Source organism: Trichophyton rubrum (genome assembly GCF_000151425.1).
Source record: "Trichophyton rubrum CBS 118892 genomic scaffold supercont2.2, whole genome shotgun sequence".
In the NCBI taxonomy this organism is placed as follows: Eukaryota; Fungi; Ascomycota; class Eurotiomycetes; order Onygenales; family Arthrodermataceae; genus Trichophyton; species Trichophyton rubrum.
In genome coordinates, this window is record NW_003456427.1 from 2,481,564 (window position 1) to 2,498,931 (window position 17,368).

Consider the following 17,368-nt stretch of genomic DNA (forward strand, 5'->3'; position numbering starts at 1 on the left):
AGACGGCAGAGAAGAAGCAGACTGGCAGATACCGACTCGATATCCGCTGGAGTGGGATGAGGGATGCATGTCTAGTTTACTCTGCTCCAAGCAGCCAGGAGAAAAGAGTACCCTGTGGAAAGATGAGAACCGAGGGAGCAACAAGGGCGAAGCTGAGCAGAGGCATGCAGAGGACGGGATACTCCGTAGCGTCGTCTTTTAACGTGGCCGTTGGTGTTATCTATGAGGCACGCAATTCTTATATTCATGCTCAATGCATCCGGAGTACGGAGTATGCCGTTTGAAGACAAGCATCGCCGTCTGTCTTGGGCTAACTAGCTGTTCTTCGATGTCTTCAGTTTCATTCTAGAAAACGAGAAAAACCGGGTCCAACCTTAGCAGCAACATGCCCATGACGTAGACTACTGCTGGAAGTCCTTAGTGGTGGCCAGTATCTCCTCTAGTGGAGGCTCTCAAGGGGGGCCCGTTGACTAAGGACAGGGATGGACTGGTGAGCCAGCTAGCTAGTTACAAGCTAACTAACTACTTATATGCTGTCGATGCCCGCGTGGGCGGGGAATTTTTCTTCTTCATACCCATCGGTCAACTCAGCAATTTCACTAAGAGCTGAGGTATGAGAAGATATAATCGGAGGAAGGGAAGAATTATCAGATCGTGCTAGTTAGCTAGCAGATGGGCCAGCCGCTAAATTAATTTAATATCAGAGAATTTGTGGAGTCATCTGATATCGCCAGCTAAGCGCCGTCAACAAGTCCACACAGAATTACCTGCGGAAGAGTTTCGAAGTCAGAATACAAGACAAAGACTTGAGAGACGGACGAAATGAACATGCATTGACTTTTTTTGGTCCGATATTGAGAGAATTGTTCCCCCTAAAAACGGTGATGATGCTGCCAGCAATCAATATCAGCCAGCGACAAGAAGAAGGCTCCCTCACCAACAAACAAGAAGAATGTTGCAGGAAAGCTCAACTGACTGGACGGCGTTGGCCGTTGGGCCTCGCCCTTCGACTGGCTGCGGGCTGTGGATTCATATCTGCTGGTTGTGAGGGCATAGCCAATAACTAGCAGACAACCCCTGGCAACACCACGAGAGCAAAACACGGCGGTACAGCGGCCTGTCCTCTTAATATCGGAGCACTGCTCTTATTTCTATTCAGTCTGCCTCAACAAGTGGGCTTAGAGTCGACAGACGGGCTCTATTGGGCCGGAGATTACAACGGTCAGCTGGTGTGTATAGAGAATCTGAGCTACCCGCCGGGTCAGGGGGAAGGGATTTCACCAAGCGCCGGCCAAATGCCTCCTCCCCTAGACTGGGCCCTCATTAGGGGTATAAATACGGAATAGGCCTTCTCTATTCCCCCAATACTCAACGAAGAAGGGTTGCAGATTTCTTCTTCATTTCTTCTTCGTCGTTCCTTTTTGTCCGTTTATATTTATTTGATCTGTGTCATTTGAGACGCAGATAGATCTATAAGACAGCCCTCATACATATTAGCTCCCTACCACGAGCCGTTTACATATCATCTTACGTCTTCTTGTATATTTGTTTTTTGTTCTCACGTACGGGAGAGTACATTGTACAACTGACAACCGCCCTTTTTTTAATTCTTCCTTGGTTCAATATTCAATCATGGGTTGGTTGCATCATGGCATCGTTGCAATGGCAGCGTTGTCTTCAATAATACCCCAAACACTAGCATTGCCGAGTCCGATATCGTCGAATGCAAATCAGCGCCGGGAACCCTGTGCAGTGATAGCTCAGGCGCAAGAAGAACAGCGAAAGAAGGATTCATTTGGTAAGCTGCTTCGTAGTTCATGGCTATTCCGTGTGCAATCTTATTGAACACGTCGTCTATAGCACTGAAACTCTTCGTCGAGGCCGGACTGGCCCACGCCTGTCTAATGTCCGTTCCGATCAAAAAGCAACATGCTCTTAAACTCGTCAATGGCCTTCTCCCCTTTCTCGAATGGCAAAGCACAATCGACTATCTCAAGGATCCGCCCAAGGGATATCAGCTTCCTGGGGTTGACGTGGAAGGCGGCCTAAAGAAGATAAGGGATAAAGTGAACCGTGACGAGTATCCCAATGAGTATACGTTCCAAAAGGAGTTGACTGAACTGATAGCATCTGCTCATGATGGACATTTTTATGTCGACTTGGACCTTATGAGCGTGTTTAAGTTCGGGAGAACTGAAATTGGGCCGCTCGTCTCCGTCTCCCAAGACGGGGTGAAGCTCCCAGAGATATTCGTCTTTAGTATGTATTGCATGCTTTTTTGCTTCTGGTTTTTGTGTGCAGTAAGTTGCTAACGGACATGTAATCTAGAAGATTTGAATGCAACTGTAAAGGAAGGAGCAAAATGGACGCCGTCTCCAGTCAAGCAGATCGACGGCGAGGATGTCATCGACTGGCTGCAGAAGTGGTCGTACAACGGCGGCCAGCGGGATCCAGATTCAATGTACAGCGGTCTCTTCTACTCCATTCCAAAGGCCGAGCAGGACTGGTACGGGAACTTCTATTCGGTGACAGGTGTGTACCCTGGCGCTAACACGACTCTTACCTTCGAAAACGGCACGACGAGGGCGTTTACGAATCACGCTCGCACCGAGGAAGTGTTCGACGGGGTGGTGGATGGTAAATCGTTTTACCGTCAATTCTGCAATTATGATTCTGCTGACGAACGACGGAAGAGGAGGGATAACAGACGCAGTGCCATTACGACTGTCAGCCAAAGGGAAGTCCACTTTGAGAAACGGGATGAGCCCGGCAAGTCGCCGAGACCACACTTCCCAAAGGCAGTGGAGGAGTTTCAATCTGGCGCAGTAGCTGGGTATTTTGTTGCTGGCCGTAACGATGCGGCCGTGTTGTCTATCAACTCCTTTGTGGCAGAAGACAAGATCAGCGGACTGCAGTTCCAGAAGTTCAGTGCTGTGGTCAGCAGATTCCTGGCTGCCTGTGGGAAAGCAGGCAAGTCGAAGCTCATCATCGATGTGACTGGGAATGGAGGCGGCACCGTCTTCCTGGGCTATGACGTGTTTAAACAGGTAATTCTCCTCCGTTTGATATGTTTCCAGCCTTTTCGAAGCAAGATCTAACATGGCTCTAGTTATTCCCCAAGACAGAGCCCAATGATGCTTTCAACCTGCGGGCTACCGATCAGCTTAATTTCGTAGGCACCAAAGTGAACAAGGCATTATTAGATGGCAGTGGCGGCAAAGAGGTCGAGGCCCTGCGAGGAAGTGAGTTCGACGTTTCCGTGTATCTCGACACCCATGGACGGCCCCGGAAGAACTGGGAGGAGTTCTTCGGTCCTGACGAGGTCAGTGGCTTCAAGTTCACGAACCTGTCGACCTGGAACCTCGGTAGCGAGGCCCTGGCTGGCTCTACAGGGGAGTTAACGGTGGCCGGGTACCTGAACCGAGCGAACCTGCCTCCTCCCGTCTTCCAGCCGGCGCAGATGGTCCTGCTGACCGACGGTGCCTGCGGCTCGACCTGCGCGCTAATGGCCAACCTGCTGAGGCGCAACGGGGTGAAATCGGTGGTGATAGGCGGGCGGCCGCGCCATGCTGGCCGGGTCGAGGCAGTCGGCGGCGTCAAGGGCACGCAGATTCTGCGCCTTGATCAGATACGTAGTGTAGCCATACAGACCGTCGACGAACTCTCCGACAATACGGAACAGGAGCGTCTGGCAAAGACACCCATCGGCGAGGTGGCCCGGAACGGCGACGATGCGCTCTCGCATCAAGGAGGGCGGAGTCAACCTTCGCAACGCCGTCCATCCGGACGATGACTCGAAGACGCCGCTACAGTTTGTCAGCGAGCCAGCGGACTGCCGGCTCTGGACAACAACGCCCATGCTGTTCGACATGAACGAGGTCTGGCGCACCGTGTATGACGCTGCCTGGGGGGATGGCAGCAGCTGCACTCCAGGATCGATCGTCTAGCACCAGCACACCAACATTTCAACACAAGAGTAGCTGCTAGTAGCTAGTAGCTCTCGGCAGCATCCATGTTCTCTGCTCGGCCCAGTCAATGACATGCAGAAGATAATCTTGGGATGACGATGGTCGGCCAGCGAGGTAGATTTAGTCGTTCGTCATATCTATCCAGGCCTGTCTGATATATATAATATCATCTTGCACACGATCCAATATATTCCTTTCCCCCCTGCATATTATTTGGTAGCAGACGCATCCTCTGGCCCCCCTTTTCCCTCCCCCCTTCTTTCCAGCGTTGCACCAGTGTATGTACAGAGTACATGGATAAAATGAATCAGAATCATAGCAGCCATAGAGAAATACAGCATCCAACACCCGCCGGAACCAAGCAAGAAAGCCCAGAATCCAGCGGAAAAAGCAAGCTGGTTCCCTCCAGTTTCTGGACGCTCGAGTTGCACATCGCAGCCAACTCAGGGCTGGCGCGATACTGCATAGGGCATAGACAGCAGCCCAAGCAGCCGGGGAGCCATGATCTGATCTCGCCTTTCCTTCTTCCTCTCCGCTCGTCGTCCTGCGAGGCGATAGCTTGTACGTAGTAAGAGGCACACAGCCGTATAAGAGACGAGCGCGCACCCGGTGGGTTCCAAGGGGGGAGGGGGCTCCTCAGGCGCAGGCAACCTGACAGACGATGGCGACTCTCTGAAACACGCAGGCCAGGAAAAAACCAGCGCAGGCGACAGATCGCTTTTCTCACGCCATCGCCGGAGGACGCTGACGGACGCTGACGGACGCTGACGGACGCTGCTGGTTGTATATTATTCGACCTAGACGGCCAGTTAGCAGAGAGTCCGAGAGATATCCAACGCTGCTTATCTTGCGCTCTAGTGTAGGCGGGCTGGCTGGAGCTGCGACTCGGGTCGATACGAGAACGACGGCGGAATCGTCTTCGCGTGCGTTTGCCGGCGCAGGCCTGGCCCAAGGCTGTCCGCAAGCCCATGGCGGAGACGATTTCCATTACTATCTGCGGTGATGGAGGATGCGGTACGTTGTCGTTGTTGGTGATGTTGATGATGTTGTTTGTTGTTGTTTGTTTGTTGTTATTAGCAAGGGCCCTGTAGTTATATACAACGACCGTGGACGGGATGTTTGATAGCTGACCGCAACCGCCGGGGACCAGGCAAGTCGTCGATTACGCTGCGGCTGGTGCGAAGCCAGTGGACTCACGAGTAAGTAGAGAGAGTCGTCTATCCAGATATCCAGCGGGCAGCGAGGCGTTTCGTGGGCTAACATCGCGGCTGCAGGTATGATCCAACCATCGGTACGTCCACAACGATAGACAGAGAAGAAGAAGAAGAAGAAGAAGAAGAGCCTAATAGGATGCTATAGAGGACTCCTACTCGGTGACTCGGACGGTCGACGGGCTGCCGTACTTTCTCTCGCTCACAGACACCGCGGGCCAGGAGGAGTATCGCGGCCTGTGGGCTGCGTCGAACCTCAATTCCGATGCCTTTCTGCTCGTGTACGACATCACCAACGAGCCCACGCTCGAGACGCTGGGCCACTTCATGGAGATGATAGACATGGAGACGGAGAACCGGGAGGAGCAGAACATCCGCCTGCTCAAGCAGTTCTATCGTGACTATCCCGACCTGCCGCCGGAAGACGTGCCCCCGCTGGGCATGCCGCCGCCGGTCAAGATCGTTGCTGGGAACAAGTGCGATCTCAAGGAAGCCCGGGTCATCAGCTCCAGACGGGGCCTCGAATGGGCCAGGAGCAGAGGGTGTGGCTTCATGGAGACCAGTGCGTGGGAGATGGTCAATATCGAGGAGACCTTTGCCTGTACGCCAGTCCTTTACCAGTTACTATAGTATCACTGACTAACGGTGGATAGTGATTGTACGACGGGTAGTAGAGGCCCGTAAACTACACCGGGAGCAGCAGATAGCTCAGCTCCATGCTTTCAAAGAGGCAGAGCAGCTCTCTTCTGCCTCACGCTTCTTCTCCGCCGCCTGCAGGCGAGCCACGGAGCCCATAGCCCTCAGCCAGACGGCGCCTCTCACCACAGAAGAGAGACAAGACCCCGCAGGACGCAGTGTCAGCTCGGGCGCACGCTCCCGCCGGCGAAGCATCTGGCTCGTCGTCCAGCAGGCACTGACCAGACGCGCCAACGCTGCTAATTCGAAACGTCCCAGGTCTGGTCAGCCGATCCTCAACCCCAATCAGTGGGAGAACCAGAGCCAAGGCCAGGGCCACAGCCAGGGACAGTCTCGTCCGGGTACCTTGTCCACGCATTCGAGCAAGAAACCAGACCCGGACACGGGCGAGCCAGGTTACCCTAACAACTATCCTCACTCAGACCACAGACATGCTGGGCTCGGCCAGTTTAAACCTTCGGAGCGTGTCTCCATACCGTGGTGGAAGACGCTGTGCTGCTGTAGCGGCAGTTAAACCACCCACATCAACACACACCTATATACCCTATATACCATAGCTAGCCCCTTCATTACCCCTGAATATCCCCTTTGTTCACCGTCACCTGGCCACTACCAATCCCTACTACTTTAATGCCTGTCACACACAGCTCACTGCCTCGACCACGCGACCTCCTCCCCGATCTTTCTTTGCTTTTCTTTTTAGCTATATAATTCCCCACGGCTGGATCGGAACCTCTCATTCTTGCCCTTCTCTACCAGGTTTTCTTCGATTTGATATATATATAGAGGTCTGCACCACTGCGTCTTAATTCCGTCTTGCTCTGGGTGGATAGTTTTGCATTTTACTTCTTTTCTTTACTTATTTAAATTCTTTTCGTTTCTTTTTCTTGTTTTCTTTTGATTCAACTATAGGCTGGCTTGATGCATGTTTCAACATATGTCTTGCCTGTTTATCCTGCCTAACGATTATGCAATATGTCCACATATATACACATTTCTACGGAGTATGATTCAAGTGTCTAGCAGCAATCCTACTAGTTTTTGCATTGTTTGTGTTTATTTACTTTGCTTCCTTTATTTAAACTTAGCTTTAATTGCCGACTGTAAGTTTGGTCAATGGGACAGGGACAGGGACACCCTAATTCTGGGACCTCTGAAGGAATTGTAATATGCAGGCCATCTTCCCAAGTATGCAGTTATACAGATGCTGGATATCGGCTCAAGCCACCGCTTCTTCAAGCTGGCCGAGCGAAGGATTGCAGATTCGGTCCTTCAACTGTACCAGGGCATCTCTGAGCAAGGGGGCCACCCACTCTCATCATCTATATCCCACGATCCATCCCCCAGAGGAGCCAGGTATCAACGGCAGGAATAGCAGAGACCCATATACCGTCTCTTCCAACGGGATGTGGAATCAAAAGAAAAATCGGGATATTAATTGAACGCAGCGCTTTTATTCTCCACGGAAAGCTCCCCCGCGGATCCTGCGGCTCGGCAGTAGGTGCCGCTCAAAGAGTCTATTTTCCCCACGGGAGGTCACTTGCAGCTCCCCTCCCTTATGTATGCATTCAATGGTCTGTATGCATCTTCGTTTATCACCCCCAGGCACGGAGCATTCGGCCACGCAGCAGTGTGATTGAGTGAATGATGGGGCGTCTCAACCCATAATTTCCCAGCTTCTAAGCTTTGTACATCTGTTTCTTCCTTTCCACCACCTTAACGTCTCGCCGTCCGTGTCGAGCAAGGGTAAAAATGGTACAGTATCACACCACCTCTTGCGGGGGGTGGCCCGTACCATTGCATATCACCGACATATAACCTTGAGACGTGGGGAGCTCGCCTCGCAACATGCAGAATCCGGGGGTTGCTTAATGACTATGTTAGCGGTTTAAATCCTCTCATGTACGCTTATGTACCTCTTACCCGTCTTCTCTTCACATAACAGTTCAATTGACCAGGGACAATGAGTTGAGTCTCCGGTCTTGAACTTGATACTTCCTATAGATCTATGCCGCTTGAGCCGCGCAGAGAGAGAAATGGCGGCTATCCCACCCCGGAGCAAGCCGCTGGGGACAGACAGACTAGTCAATAATGACTGATTCCTTCTCTCCGACTGACCTCGTCATCTTCAGTCTTCGTCTTCTTCTCTATCATCGTCGTCGTCGTCGTCGTCGTCGCCGGCGTTTGTATTCAAGTTATGCACCACGTGATATGAAATACGCTTTCCATTATTACAGTAATATTACACAACTTCAGTGTGGTGCTTCGTATTGTATGTACACGTAATGTAAACACGTGATATGGCTCTGCGCCAGCCAAAAAAAAGAACATCGACGAAGCTGAAGAAGAAGAAACGACTATTTCAACCACATCGCGATATTGACGGCAGCAGAAGAGATGCCATGCTGGAAGAGGAGAAAAGTGAGAAAATGAATTCAAATGAAGGCTGACTCGGGGCAACGACAGCACTGAATTCAGCCCCGGATAACCAGCCACGGGATGACGAGTCGAAGCTGCTGCTCTCCAGCTCGCTTACAAAGTACACAGACGTATATACGTGTTTAGGTCGCGGCCCGTCGACAGGCATTGGGTTTGGTTGAAGAGGGATTTAGGCCAGTAACTTACTCGCCGGCGATAGTGATGCTGTCCTTACAGGCACACAACGTGGGGTACGGCCACTCTAACGCGGGTTTGAAGCCGTTGGTCGAAGCTGCTGGTCTTGTGGCCAGCTTTGACAACATGGGGGGAAGAGGCATAACGAGAGCCTACATATGTACTCCATATACTTCCCCCCCTTTTAGCCTGATCAGGAGATCGCTCGACGAGGGGAGTTCGTTATGCGAATCCCGTCTTTCTGCTTAATACCGACCGGACGGAGAGACGGAGGACGGAGTTACGGTGCGCAGCCTCCGCTGTATACGCGCTTGTCGTGCTATTCCAGCCACAAATCGCAACCGTTGCCCAATACAGGTACAAAATCGTATTTTGTGGTGGATGAGCAGCTTTTCTTACAGGGGCCGTAAAAGCCCACAGCCCACAGCCCACGCGATGCAAATCAATAAAATATAGCCAGGAGACGAATGAACGGAATCTTGCTGCCTATCCTCCAGCAAAGAAGGGGGAAGACTCGGGCTCTTGGCCTCGCGAATACGCTGCTGCGTTTGCGCCCTGGTTCCAGAAAAAAATGCAAAACATGCTTAGAGAGAAAATTAAAATGAAAAAAGGCAAAAGAGGACGATGAAGGAGCAAAGTCATTCATGGCGGACGAATTTGTCAACCATGCGGCAAAAGCGCTGCGATTCACCAAATAAGCATAAGAAAAATGTTAAGAAAAAAAGCAAGATCAACTTCGTCCGGGATGGATAGTCGCAAAGTCCGGTAATTTGGCTTACAACCTGATACGTCTCGGATACGGCACCTCAGGTTCTTTTCACCAATATAATTTGGAATCAAGAGCTCTGCATAACTAATACACTTGGATTAGTCAGTTTGCAAAATAGAGGCTGCGCTAAAGAGAGGTCGGTCGATGATCTCCTTGCTTCGTTCGTTCCGGGCCCGACTCGGCAGCAATGTTCCTCCTTCCGCGGACGAGGAGAGGTAACAGACACAGTGAGAGCCAGAGCCAGAAAAGACGAGAAAAGAAACCGGAATGACGGCAGTGACACATTCAAAAAGACTAACCAGGGCCATGAGTTACTCGCACGGCAATATGGAGCCTTTTTATATTCCTGGGTTCCATCGTCACGAGCTGTCAAGCCTAGACAAAAAAAAAAAAAAGGCCGAAGTTTGCTCCAGGATAGTTACATTCCATGCGAGATGCAGACAGGCGTGTTTATGCATAGCAAATTGTACGTCAAATGTCATTGCAGGTATGCAAACGAATACTTTCCAACATAACAGGACCGACCAGCTATTATCCCAGGATCCAGGGACATAACCAGCTCGAGGCCCTTCGGCCAAGGATAAACAAGAACAATAGTTCTGGGAATGACATCAACGGCTCGGCGAGTAAAGCGACATAATTGCATGCTCGCACTCCCTCGACCATGGAACTGTCTTATTTTTAGTTTTCCTTTTTCTTTTTACCTCATGTTGGCTTGTCACTCATTTTTGCATGGAATTTCGCAAAAAAGACACTTTGGGGGTGGAAGAAAGGGAGCCCAGCTGTCGTCCAGCCTCCATTCCTCCAGCCCACACACCCACCCCAGCCCAGTCTAGTACGGAGACCGACTCCGTGGACTTTTGGCTATGTATCACTTGCTTATGAGCAATCGGCGCCGCGTTGGAGTACTGCGATGTACTATATATGTACTCCTGCCAGCCGAACTAACTTTCAGGGTTCCTTGAGATGAGCAATGTCGTATAAGATAAACATCACTGCCCTTTCTCTTTCATATTTCTTCCTTCTTCCCCCCTAGCTGGAAGAAGACAGTATATTAAAGCATTCACTCTCCATATTTTCCACAGCTTTCTCCCTCTTTCTCTCTCTTGTGATACTTCGAGTCGATCTTAACCTCAGAGCTAGAGAACAAGAAAAAAGGGTGACACTTGAGCGTCACCATCTACGAAGGTCATTGCTCGTTGCTATTACTCTCAATTACTTGGTCACACTTATACCGTCGCGATCATTACGGTCACCAGAAAGGCTGTTCAATTAAGCTCGCTAAGCTACTATATACAACTCTACCAGGCTCACTGCTTACCAAAGAGTCGGCTAATTTTAACGACTTATTGCTTAATTATTCTTTCCCTCCCCCTTCCGCACCATTTCATCCAGTGCCTGAGGTATCGTTATTGAAAAGCGCAAACGAAAGAGGTTCCAACATCCATAGCATTTTTTCGGTATCACTCACGACACAACCAACCAAGCGCCTGGAGATACCCCATCCGTCAAATAAAGGGTCAACATAACCTGAACAAGCAAAGGCAGCGAGGAACGGGTCCTTTCTGGGCGTTCCCTTGCTCCCTCAAATACCCCCGAGCATTGGAATACAAAGAGGCACAGTAAGCGAAGTTACTTTTATTGGTGCCATGCCTAGCTCGCGAGCCATGTCTTCGTCGTCATCACCACGGATATCAAGCCTGTCAGACTCTAACGACAGCAACGGCATTCGCAAAAGGGTCGGCAAGGCCTGTGATAGATGTCGACTTAAAAAATCAAAGGTATGCACACAGTCATAGCGGAAAGAAACACACGATTTGCCACGTTAGGGCCATATGCTAACCGACGGACCCCTTTTCCATTTTACGTAGTGCGATGGAGATTTACCCTGCGCCCGATGCAGTGCTGATAATGTTGTCTGTGTGTATGGAGAGCGCAAGAGAACACATGACAAAACTTATCCCAAAGGGTAAGTCACCTTCTCCGTTACTGGGCATCAATCCCCTATATTGATCATTATGCTATAGATATGTTGAATTGCTGGAACATCAGCAAACCTCGCTGGTTTTTGGAATCCAAGAAATGTATAACTTGTTGATTAAGGGGAATAAGTGGCCTGGCCAACCATTAAATAACTCCCATAATGGTCATCCGTTGACACATGACATACTGGAGCGACTGGGGGCGTTGAATGTAGCAGATGGGCCAGCCAATGCCGGGCTGCCGAGATTCGAAGAAGATTTGGAGACGATGCAGGCTCAGTTGCTACACAAAAGTCCAGAACGGGCGCAAGTGGCCCAGCGTCCCGGGCGAATGGAGCTTGCCGAACAGACAGATACGATGGGTCTGTTAGATCAACCAGAGAAAATGGACCTTGAAGAGGAACAGGGTAGGGGAGAATCAATGGATTCGACTTCTGAGGGGACATCCCCTCCTTCTCATGCGACCGAATCATCCTCCCCATCGAGTCTCCCAAGCCCGGTGCTAGAAGACACCTTTGTCATCGACAGCTTCCCTCAGGCTCTCTCCACTTCAGAGCCCCATCAGGGCCATAGTCAACTGGCTGCATCCTTACAACAGCTATATTATGCCCAGCAACAGCAACAGCAGCAGGACCAACAAACGGCATTCAATCCCGCAGCACTCTTTTCGGACTTGGCTACTGCACGGAGTGAAGGCATTGTCTCACCACAGAATCTCCAACTGGGATTTGCTGATGCTCTGCTGACATTTGACCAAATGGAATCAATTCAATCTCAGTATGTCCAAGTTCCCTGAATTATATATAATATTCACGCTAACCAGATCTAAAGTAACATGTTTCCGGACCTGACGAGTTCTGCCCTTGTCTAATCCTGATGACCTTACCGTATAGACCACGAATCTCTTTACTTTGTCTTTAATATTCCCCGGGGATATACTATTATTATTCCCGCTTTGGATGTCTCTCATACTACGTTTTGAAGGAAAGGATAGGGCATGAATAGTTTTCTTCTTATGTGCATTTGCTGGCGTTAATATTTTCTTTCCCCTTGGTTGTATATTCACGTTTAGCAGGCGCTGGTGGCAAACGCTGGATGATTACCAGGTTCTCCCCTCTCATTCAATCATTCTAGACTTTTGATGACGATCAACGAGATCCCTGATTTCTGTTCGCCTTTTCCTCTCCTTCAAATAAGAGCTTGAAAGTTCCAAGCTACGTAGCTAGGGCAAGAAGGAAAAAGCAAAATGAGGCTAGAAAAAGCAAAGGAAGCAAAATTGGTACTCAATGCTGGATAGCTATATCGACCTCTAAGTGCTTGCTGACGTTGCAATTGACCTTCGGAGATCCTGTAATATTCATCTCTAGAAGACTTGGAAGAAGGCATCTTTGCATATAAGTAGTAGTGATCGGCCGTTCGGATACGACTTATTCGGGTTTGTATGCATTGGCTTAACCAGTTAACCCCGTTTTGTCCAAAGCCACTGTAGCTATATCCAGCTGGGAAGTACCAAGCTCTTGCTCGTTCTCGGCTGCTCTCTCAAATAATCCAGCCCTAGCATGTCCTCAGCCGCGGCTAATAGGGGCATCGCAAATCATTGTACAAGAACCAGCGAAATACCAGGCATTTTTCACCCTCGTACGAAGATTCCGCTCCGAACCCCGGTCTCGTCTGCGGAACGAGCTGGCACATCCGTGGATAAATTAGTTATGCAGTTAATGCGCAGTGAACGAATGATTCTCTTCGCGCATCCACATGCATATCCACACACATCGAGAGACGGCGATTCTCGTTGCAACGAGGTCAACCTTCCTGGCCAATTCATGTCCGATCGTGGGTCTCTGCCATCTCAAGACTCACTGCCATGTGTTGTGGGCTTCATCGGGACGGCTTACTGGCATCCCTTTTGTGCATCGCTGTGACCGTTACGAGACAAGCAATACATGCATGCATCTGCACACTGTAAATGGATGTCTCTAATGTCGGAGCAGGGATAAGTGGCATTTTCGAACATGTATCGACTGGGGCCAGCCAGTCTAGGGTGTTCCCCGTCCGTCTGTTCGGGAGATTGCTTGCCTGTTGGCTGTTAGCCAGCTAACTATATATAACCAGCCATTCGGACTTGTATTGCACTATCGACACGGCACAGGAATTTATCTATGCACGAGAAACTGACACACAGACATATAGACTGAGTGAAAGTCTGCCTGGCCCTGCAACCTCCGGCATCGTGAGTTGTGATGGGTTTCTGTGGGACGCTTTTTGCTGGTTGCCTCCAGTGACGTCAGTGGCTTGCTCTGTCATAGCCGCCCTGTCCAAGGATCTTACGGACGACGATGTTAGACGGCGATGAGGAGGACAGAATCGCTTTGGCGAAGAAGAGAGAAAGAGACCCTGAAAGTCTCAGATTGGCTGATGGTTGATTCGAGGCAAAGTGGTAGTGCTTGACATTTGCTGATTGAACGGAGCAAACGGTGACTGATCAGTATACCATGGCCCAGCAGCAAGATACACACTTCGCCTTTCTTCCGCTTGGAGCCATCATCCAGGAGTTCCGAGTTGCTGGCAAGAATATCGTGCTTGCTCTGCCTGATGAAGAGGCATACAGGAAGTACAATGCGCCGTACTTTGGCAGCACCATCGGCCGCACGACCAACAGGCTCAAGGACAGCGTTGTAAAGAACCTGAACGATAAAACGTACGTTATAACTTCCAAAGAAGGGCCCAACTCTCTGCATGGAGGCAAAGAAGGATGGAATTCTCGAGTTTTCGATGGTCCAAAGCCTGTACATAGAAAGGGCCGTGAATCTGTCGAGTTTAGGTACACCAGCAAGCACGGTGAAGAGGGATATCCTGGCACCGTTGAGCTGCGAGTCTGGTATATTGCTGGACAGCAGGACGGGAAAACAGAGCTGGAGATTGAATACGAGGTCGAGTTCATAGGCTCGGAGTGCGAGGAGACGGTCGTGGGGGTCACAAACCACAGGTCGGTCAACTTCACTGCCATTCTCCGGCTACTATAGCTTTACTGACGAGATGTAGCTACTTCAACCTGAGCGACGACCGAACAATCAACGGCACTGAAGCAGTGCTGTCGACTGATAAATATCTGCCGACTGACTCGACGGGCATTCCTTTGGGAACGATCGAGTCCTACGGCCCACTGAGAGTCACGGAACCCTTCGTGATTGATGACAAGTGCCCTGACTTTGATAGCTGCTTCATAGTCGATACCAATCCCCAGGATGTCCCATTAGACACCCGGCCTAGAGATCTCAAGCTCCTGGCATCCTTCAAACACCAGGAGTCAAAGATGCACCTGGAAGTCCTCAGCACTGAGCCAGCATTCCAGTTCTACACCGGCCAACACGTCGACGTCCCACCCGTAGGCAAGTACCCAGCCCGAGGCCCTCGATCGGGATTCTGCATTGAGCCCAGTCGATATATAAACGCACCCAATGTCCCAGAGTGGCAGAAGATGTGTCTGCTGAAAAAGGGGCAGACCTGGGGTGCGAGGACGCTATATCGCTCCTGGAAAGGGTGAGATACAGAAGGAAAAGGATCAGTGGGAGAATTAAGAGTATGGTTGTCGGTTTCAGGAGCTTCTCTACTCGTTCCCAGTGTCTCTTCTTTTATATATATGCCTCTCTGTGTTGCTGGAGATGCATGATTTGCTGTTGGTCTTTGTGGCCTCGTCAATGAAGATTGTCAATTGAAACACCGCCATGGTAAGCTCCCTATTGCTGTCGACTGCATCGAATACACTCTTTGAGCCTTGGATCTTCTTCTATAATGGCCTTTTACAATGGAATATAAGAAGTCTGCGTGCTTCTGAAGGTGCTAGACAATAGATCAAAGTGGCTACGTACTTTCTCCTATCAATGAACAGACCAGCTCATTGTCCTCCTTTTCTCTCTCTGTCTCTCACTTTCAACATCTTCAGTGAATGGATTCGAGTGCTGTATATATTTGCAAGGTACCGTGCAGATATTTCACTTTGGTCACTTCGTATCTTCATTTTTCAACCTCCTACCTATTCTCATTTGATCAAAAGGGACAACCTGCACCTCCAGCCGAGACATATACGCCGCAGCAGCCAGGTAGAACAGCTCGAGAGATGTGCCGCCAGCTCTACAACCAGTTCACCTGCGGCCACGCCAGCTTCGTGCGGACGAAGACCTGCGGCAAGAAACAGTATTGTCCTCGAATATACAGGGAGCCGATCTCCGTCCTCCATATCTGTGACCGTTGCGCAGCGAGCATCCTGATGAGCATGAGGAGAGATTATCGATACCTGAAGTATTGATACCAAGGAGGGTCTCATCTGCTCGCAGCCATGCAACATCCGCCTCCTGAGATCCTTGTCCCGTTTTGTTTCTTTTGCCTTTGCCCCCTGTCTTGTTTCACATCGAACCGCTTCCAAAGCAAACGGACTTGACCCTGCTCTGCGTCGGCCAGGCAGCATCCGCCTCTCCTCCGTCCGGGCCACGATGTGACTCATCCCGCAAAGAGACTCCGTCAAAACGAGAGACCGAGAGTGTCCATTTTCTCCATCTTCTTCGTCTCTTTTATCAATGAAAACGCCAAAACTTCGTGTTTTTTCTTGTTTGGCGACGCGACGCGAGTCCAATTTAGCCGCATTCGGCTAAATTGTGCGAAACACGAACAACACACGTCATCACGTGAGAGATTTAATGACTATCAGCAAAAGAATCGGGGTCAGAGAGAGATGAAAGAGAGGGTATAATAGGCTTAGACAAGGTGTTGCCAGGGATGGGCTTGAGGTGAGCCATTGGGAAGCCTTGGTTGCCTGGTTCGACGGCAGGGATGGATGTGGTTTATGGTTCGATTGCGAACGGCACAGAAAAGGGCACCTGAGAGCATGGAGAATAGGAGGAGGACATGAGGATAGGGAGATGGAAAAGGCATATAAACCTCGACCTTTCTCCTCAGGACCTGCCTAGCTTATTTCTCCAGGTTGTCAAGATCAAAAATCCCTTTGGAAATTGCCCAAGTTCTCCTATTTTCCTCCTCAGCCATTATGTGTGACACCTGGACACCCCCAAGTGAAGGAACCCCATGTTGGGTTGAGATCTTCGCCACTGACCTGGCTCGTGGTATGCTCTCCCAACTCACTCCTTGATATGCTCCCTTCCCTTGATATGCTTCCCTCCGAGTGCATACCCGTTCTAATGTTGAAACATGGAATGTGGTGGCACTGCCAATCGCTGATTGATTGCTAACTGATTGCTAATATGATCTGTCTGGCGCAGCTGAGAAGTTCTACTCAACCGTGTTCAACTGGCAGTTCATCAAGGATGGCCCTGGACGCACTGAAGACGTCGCGATGTTCTCATTCCCCGAGAAAGGGCTCAAGGGTATGGGTGGTAACCTCTCCAAGATCAAGCCCGGAGAGCACACCACCGGCCCGAAAACCGTCAAGTTGTACCTCTATGTAGAGGACCTCGAGAAGACGATGGAGGTGAGTGAACCAAGCTGCCATTCATGCGCTAGTGTGGGGGGAAGTTGTCTTCCCATCCGCTTTTCCTTGTCGACCAGGGGTGAGCGCTCTGACATGCATATAGAAAATCATTGCAAACGGGGGGAAGAAGTGCAGTGATGTTCTTCCAGAAGGGGATCACGGCCAAGTCATGCATCTTCAGGACTCGGAGGGGAATGGCATAGGTATCTATGCAACCAAGAAGCAGTAGACGGGTGTCTACCGCGCACAAAAGAAGTTACTCCGTTCATAACTCTTTGCATAACCCACATGTTCTTCCCTTCTCCTATTCTTTTATCCACCTCTAGTTATATCTCCCGATAATCGCATCGCATGGGTACATTGCTGGTTATGTACCCTTTCTTTGCTGGTTGCTGGACTTACTACCTATCAAGCTTGATTAATGCACCCATCACCCACCTCTTCGTTCGTTTTTCTTTTGTATGTCAACATCCCTGGTTACCTAAGAGATAAGATTAACTCACTCGTTTTCTCGGTTTAAATAAAACACCGATTCGAGCCTCTTAACTCCGTCATGAAGGGTGGAGATTCTAAATTCGACCAAGCTGTGCACAATTAGGCCATTTTTATGCATTCATGTATCTCTGGTAACTGGATTACACTCAGTC

General features: G+C 50.1%; 5 protein-coding genes across 5 annotated transcripts; all 5 read left to right on the forward strand.

Moving 5' to 3' along the window:
• Window positions 1-1,262: 1,262 nt before the first annotated feature.
• Window positions 1,263-2,423, forward strand: TERG_02530 (uncharacterized protein). Its single transcript, XM_047747929.1, has one exon. The coding sequence runs from the start codon at window positions 1,818-1,820 to the stop codon at window positions 2,310-2,312; it is 495 nt and encodes a 164-aa protein (XP_047603899.1). The 5' UTR covers window positions 1,263-1,817; the 3' UTR covers window positions 2,313-2,423.
• A 2,203-nt stretch (window positions 2,424-4,626) lies between these two features.
• Window positions 4,627-7,356, forward strand: TERG_02531 (uncharacterized protein). The gene is made up of 5 exons (XM_003237772.2): window positions 4,627-4,982; window positions 5,119-5,167; window positions 5,243-5,259; window positions 5,328-5,780; window positions 5,833-7,356. Exons 1-5 carry the CDS (start codon window positions 4,937-4,939, stop codon window positions 6,387-6,389), a joined length of 1,122 nt encoding a protein of 373 aa, XP_003237820.1. The 5' UTR covers window positions 4,627-4,936; the 3' UTR covers window positions 6,390-7,356.
• A 3,550-nt stretch (window positions 7,357-10,906) lies between these two features.
• Window positions 10,907-12,110, forward strand: TERG_02532 (uncharacterized protein; the record flags this gene model as incomplete). Its single annotated transcript, XM_003237773.2, has 4 exons — window positions 10,907-11,038; window positions 11,129-11,226; window positions 11,285-12,016; window positions 12,071-12,110. The coding sequence occupies 4 exons, from the start codon at window positions 10,907-10,909 to the stop codon at window positions 12,108-12,110; spliced, it is 1,002 nt and encodes a 333-aa protein (XP_003237821.2).
• A 1,621-nt stretch (window positions 12,111-13,731) lies between these two features.
• TERG_02533 (uncharacterized protein) lies at window positions 13,732-14,783 on the forward strand (the record flags this gene model as incomplete). Its single annotated transcript, XM_003237774.1, has 2 exons — window positions 13,732-14,225; window positions 14,282-14,783. 2 exons carry the CDS (start codon window positions 13,732-13,734, stop codon window positions 14,781-14,783), a joined length of 996 nt encoding a protein of 331 aa, XP_003237822.1.
• A 1,497-nt stretch (window positions 14,784-16,280) lies between these two features.
• Window positions 16,281-16,950, forward strand: TERG_02534 (uncharacterized protein; the record flags this gene model as incomplete). The annotated part of the gene is made up of 3 exons (XM_003237776.1): window positions 16,281-16,356; window positions 16,513-16,721; window positions 16,825-16,950. 3 exons carry the CDS (start codon window positions 16,281-16,283, stop codon window positions 16,948-16,950), a joined length of 411 nt encoding a protein of 136 aa, XP_003237824.1.
• Between the last annotated feature and the right edge of the window lie 418 nt (window positions 16,951-17,368).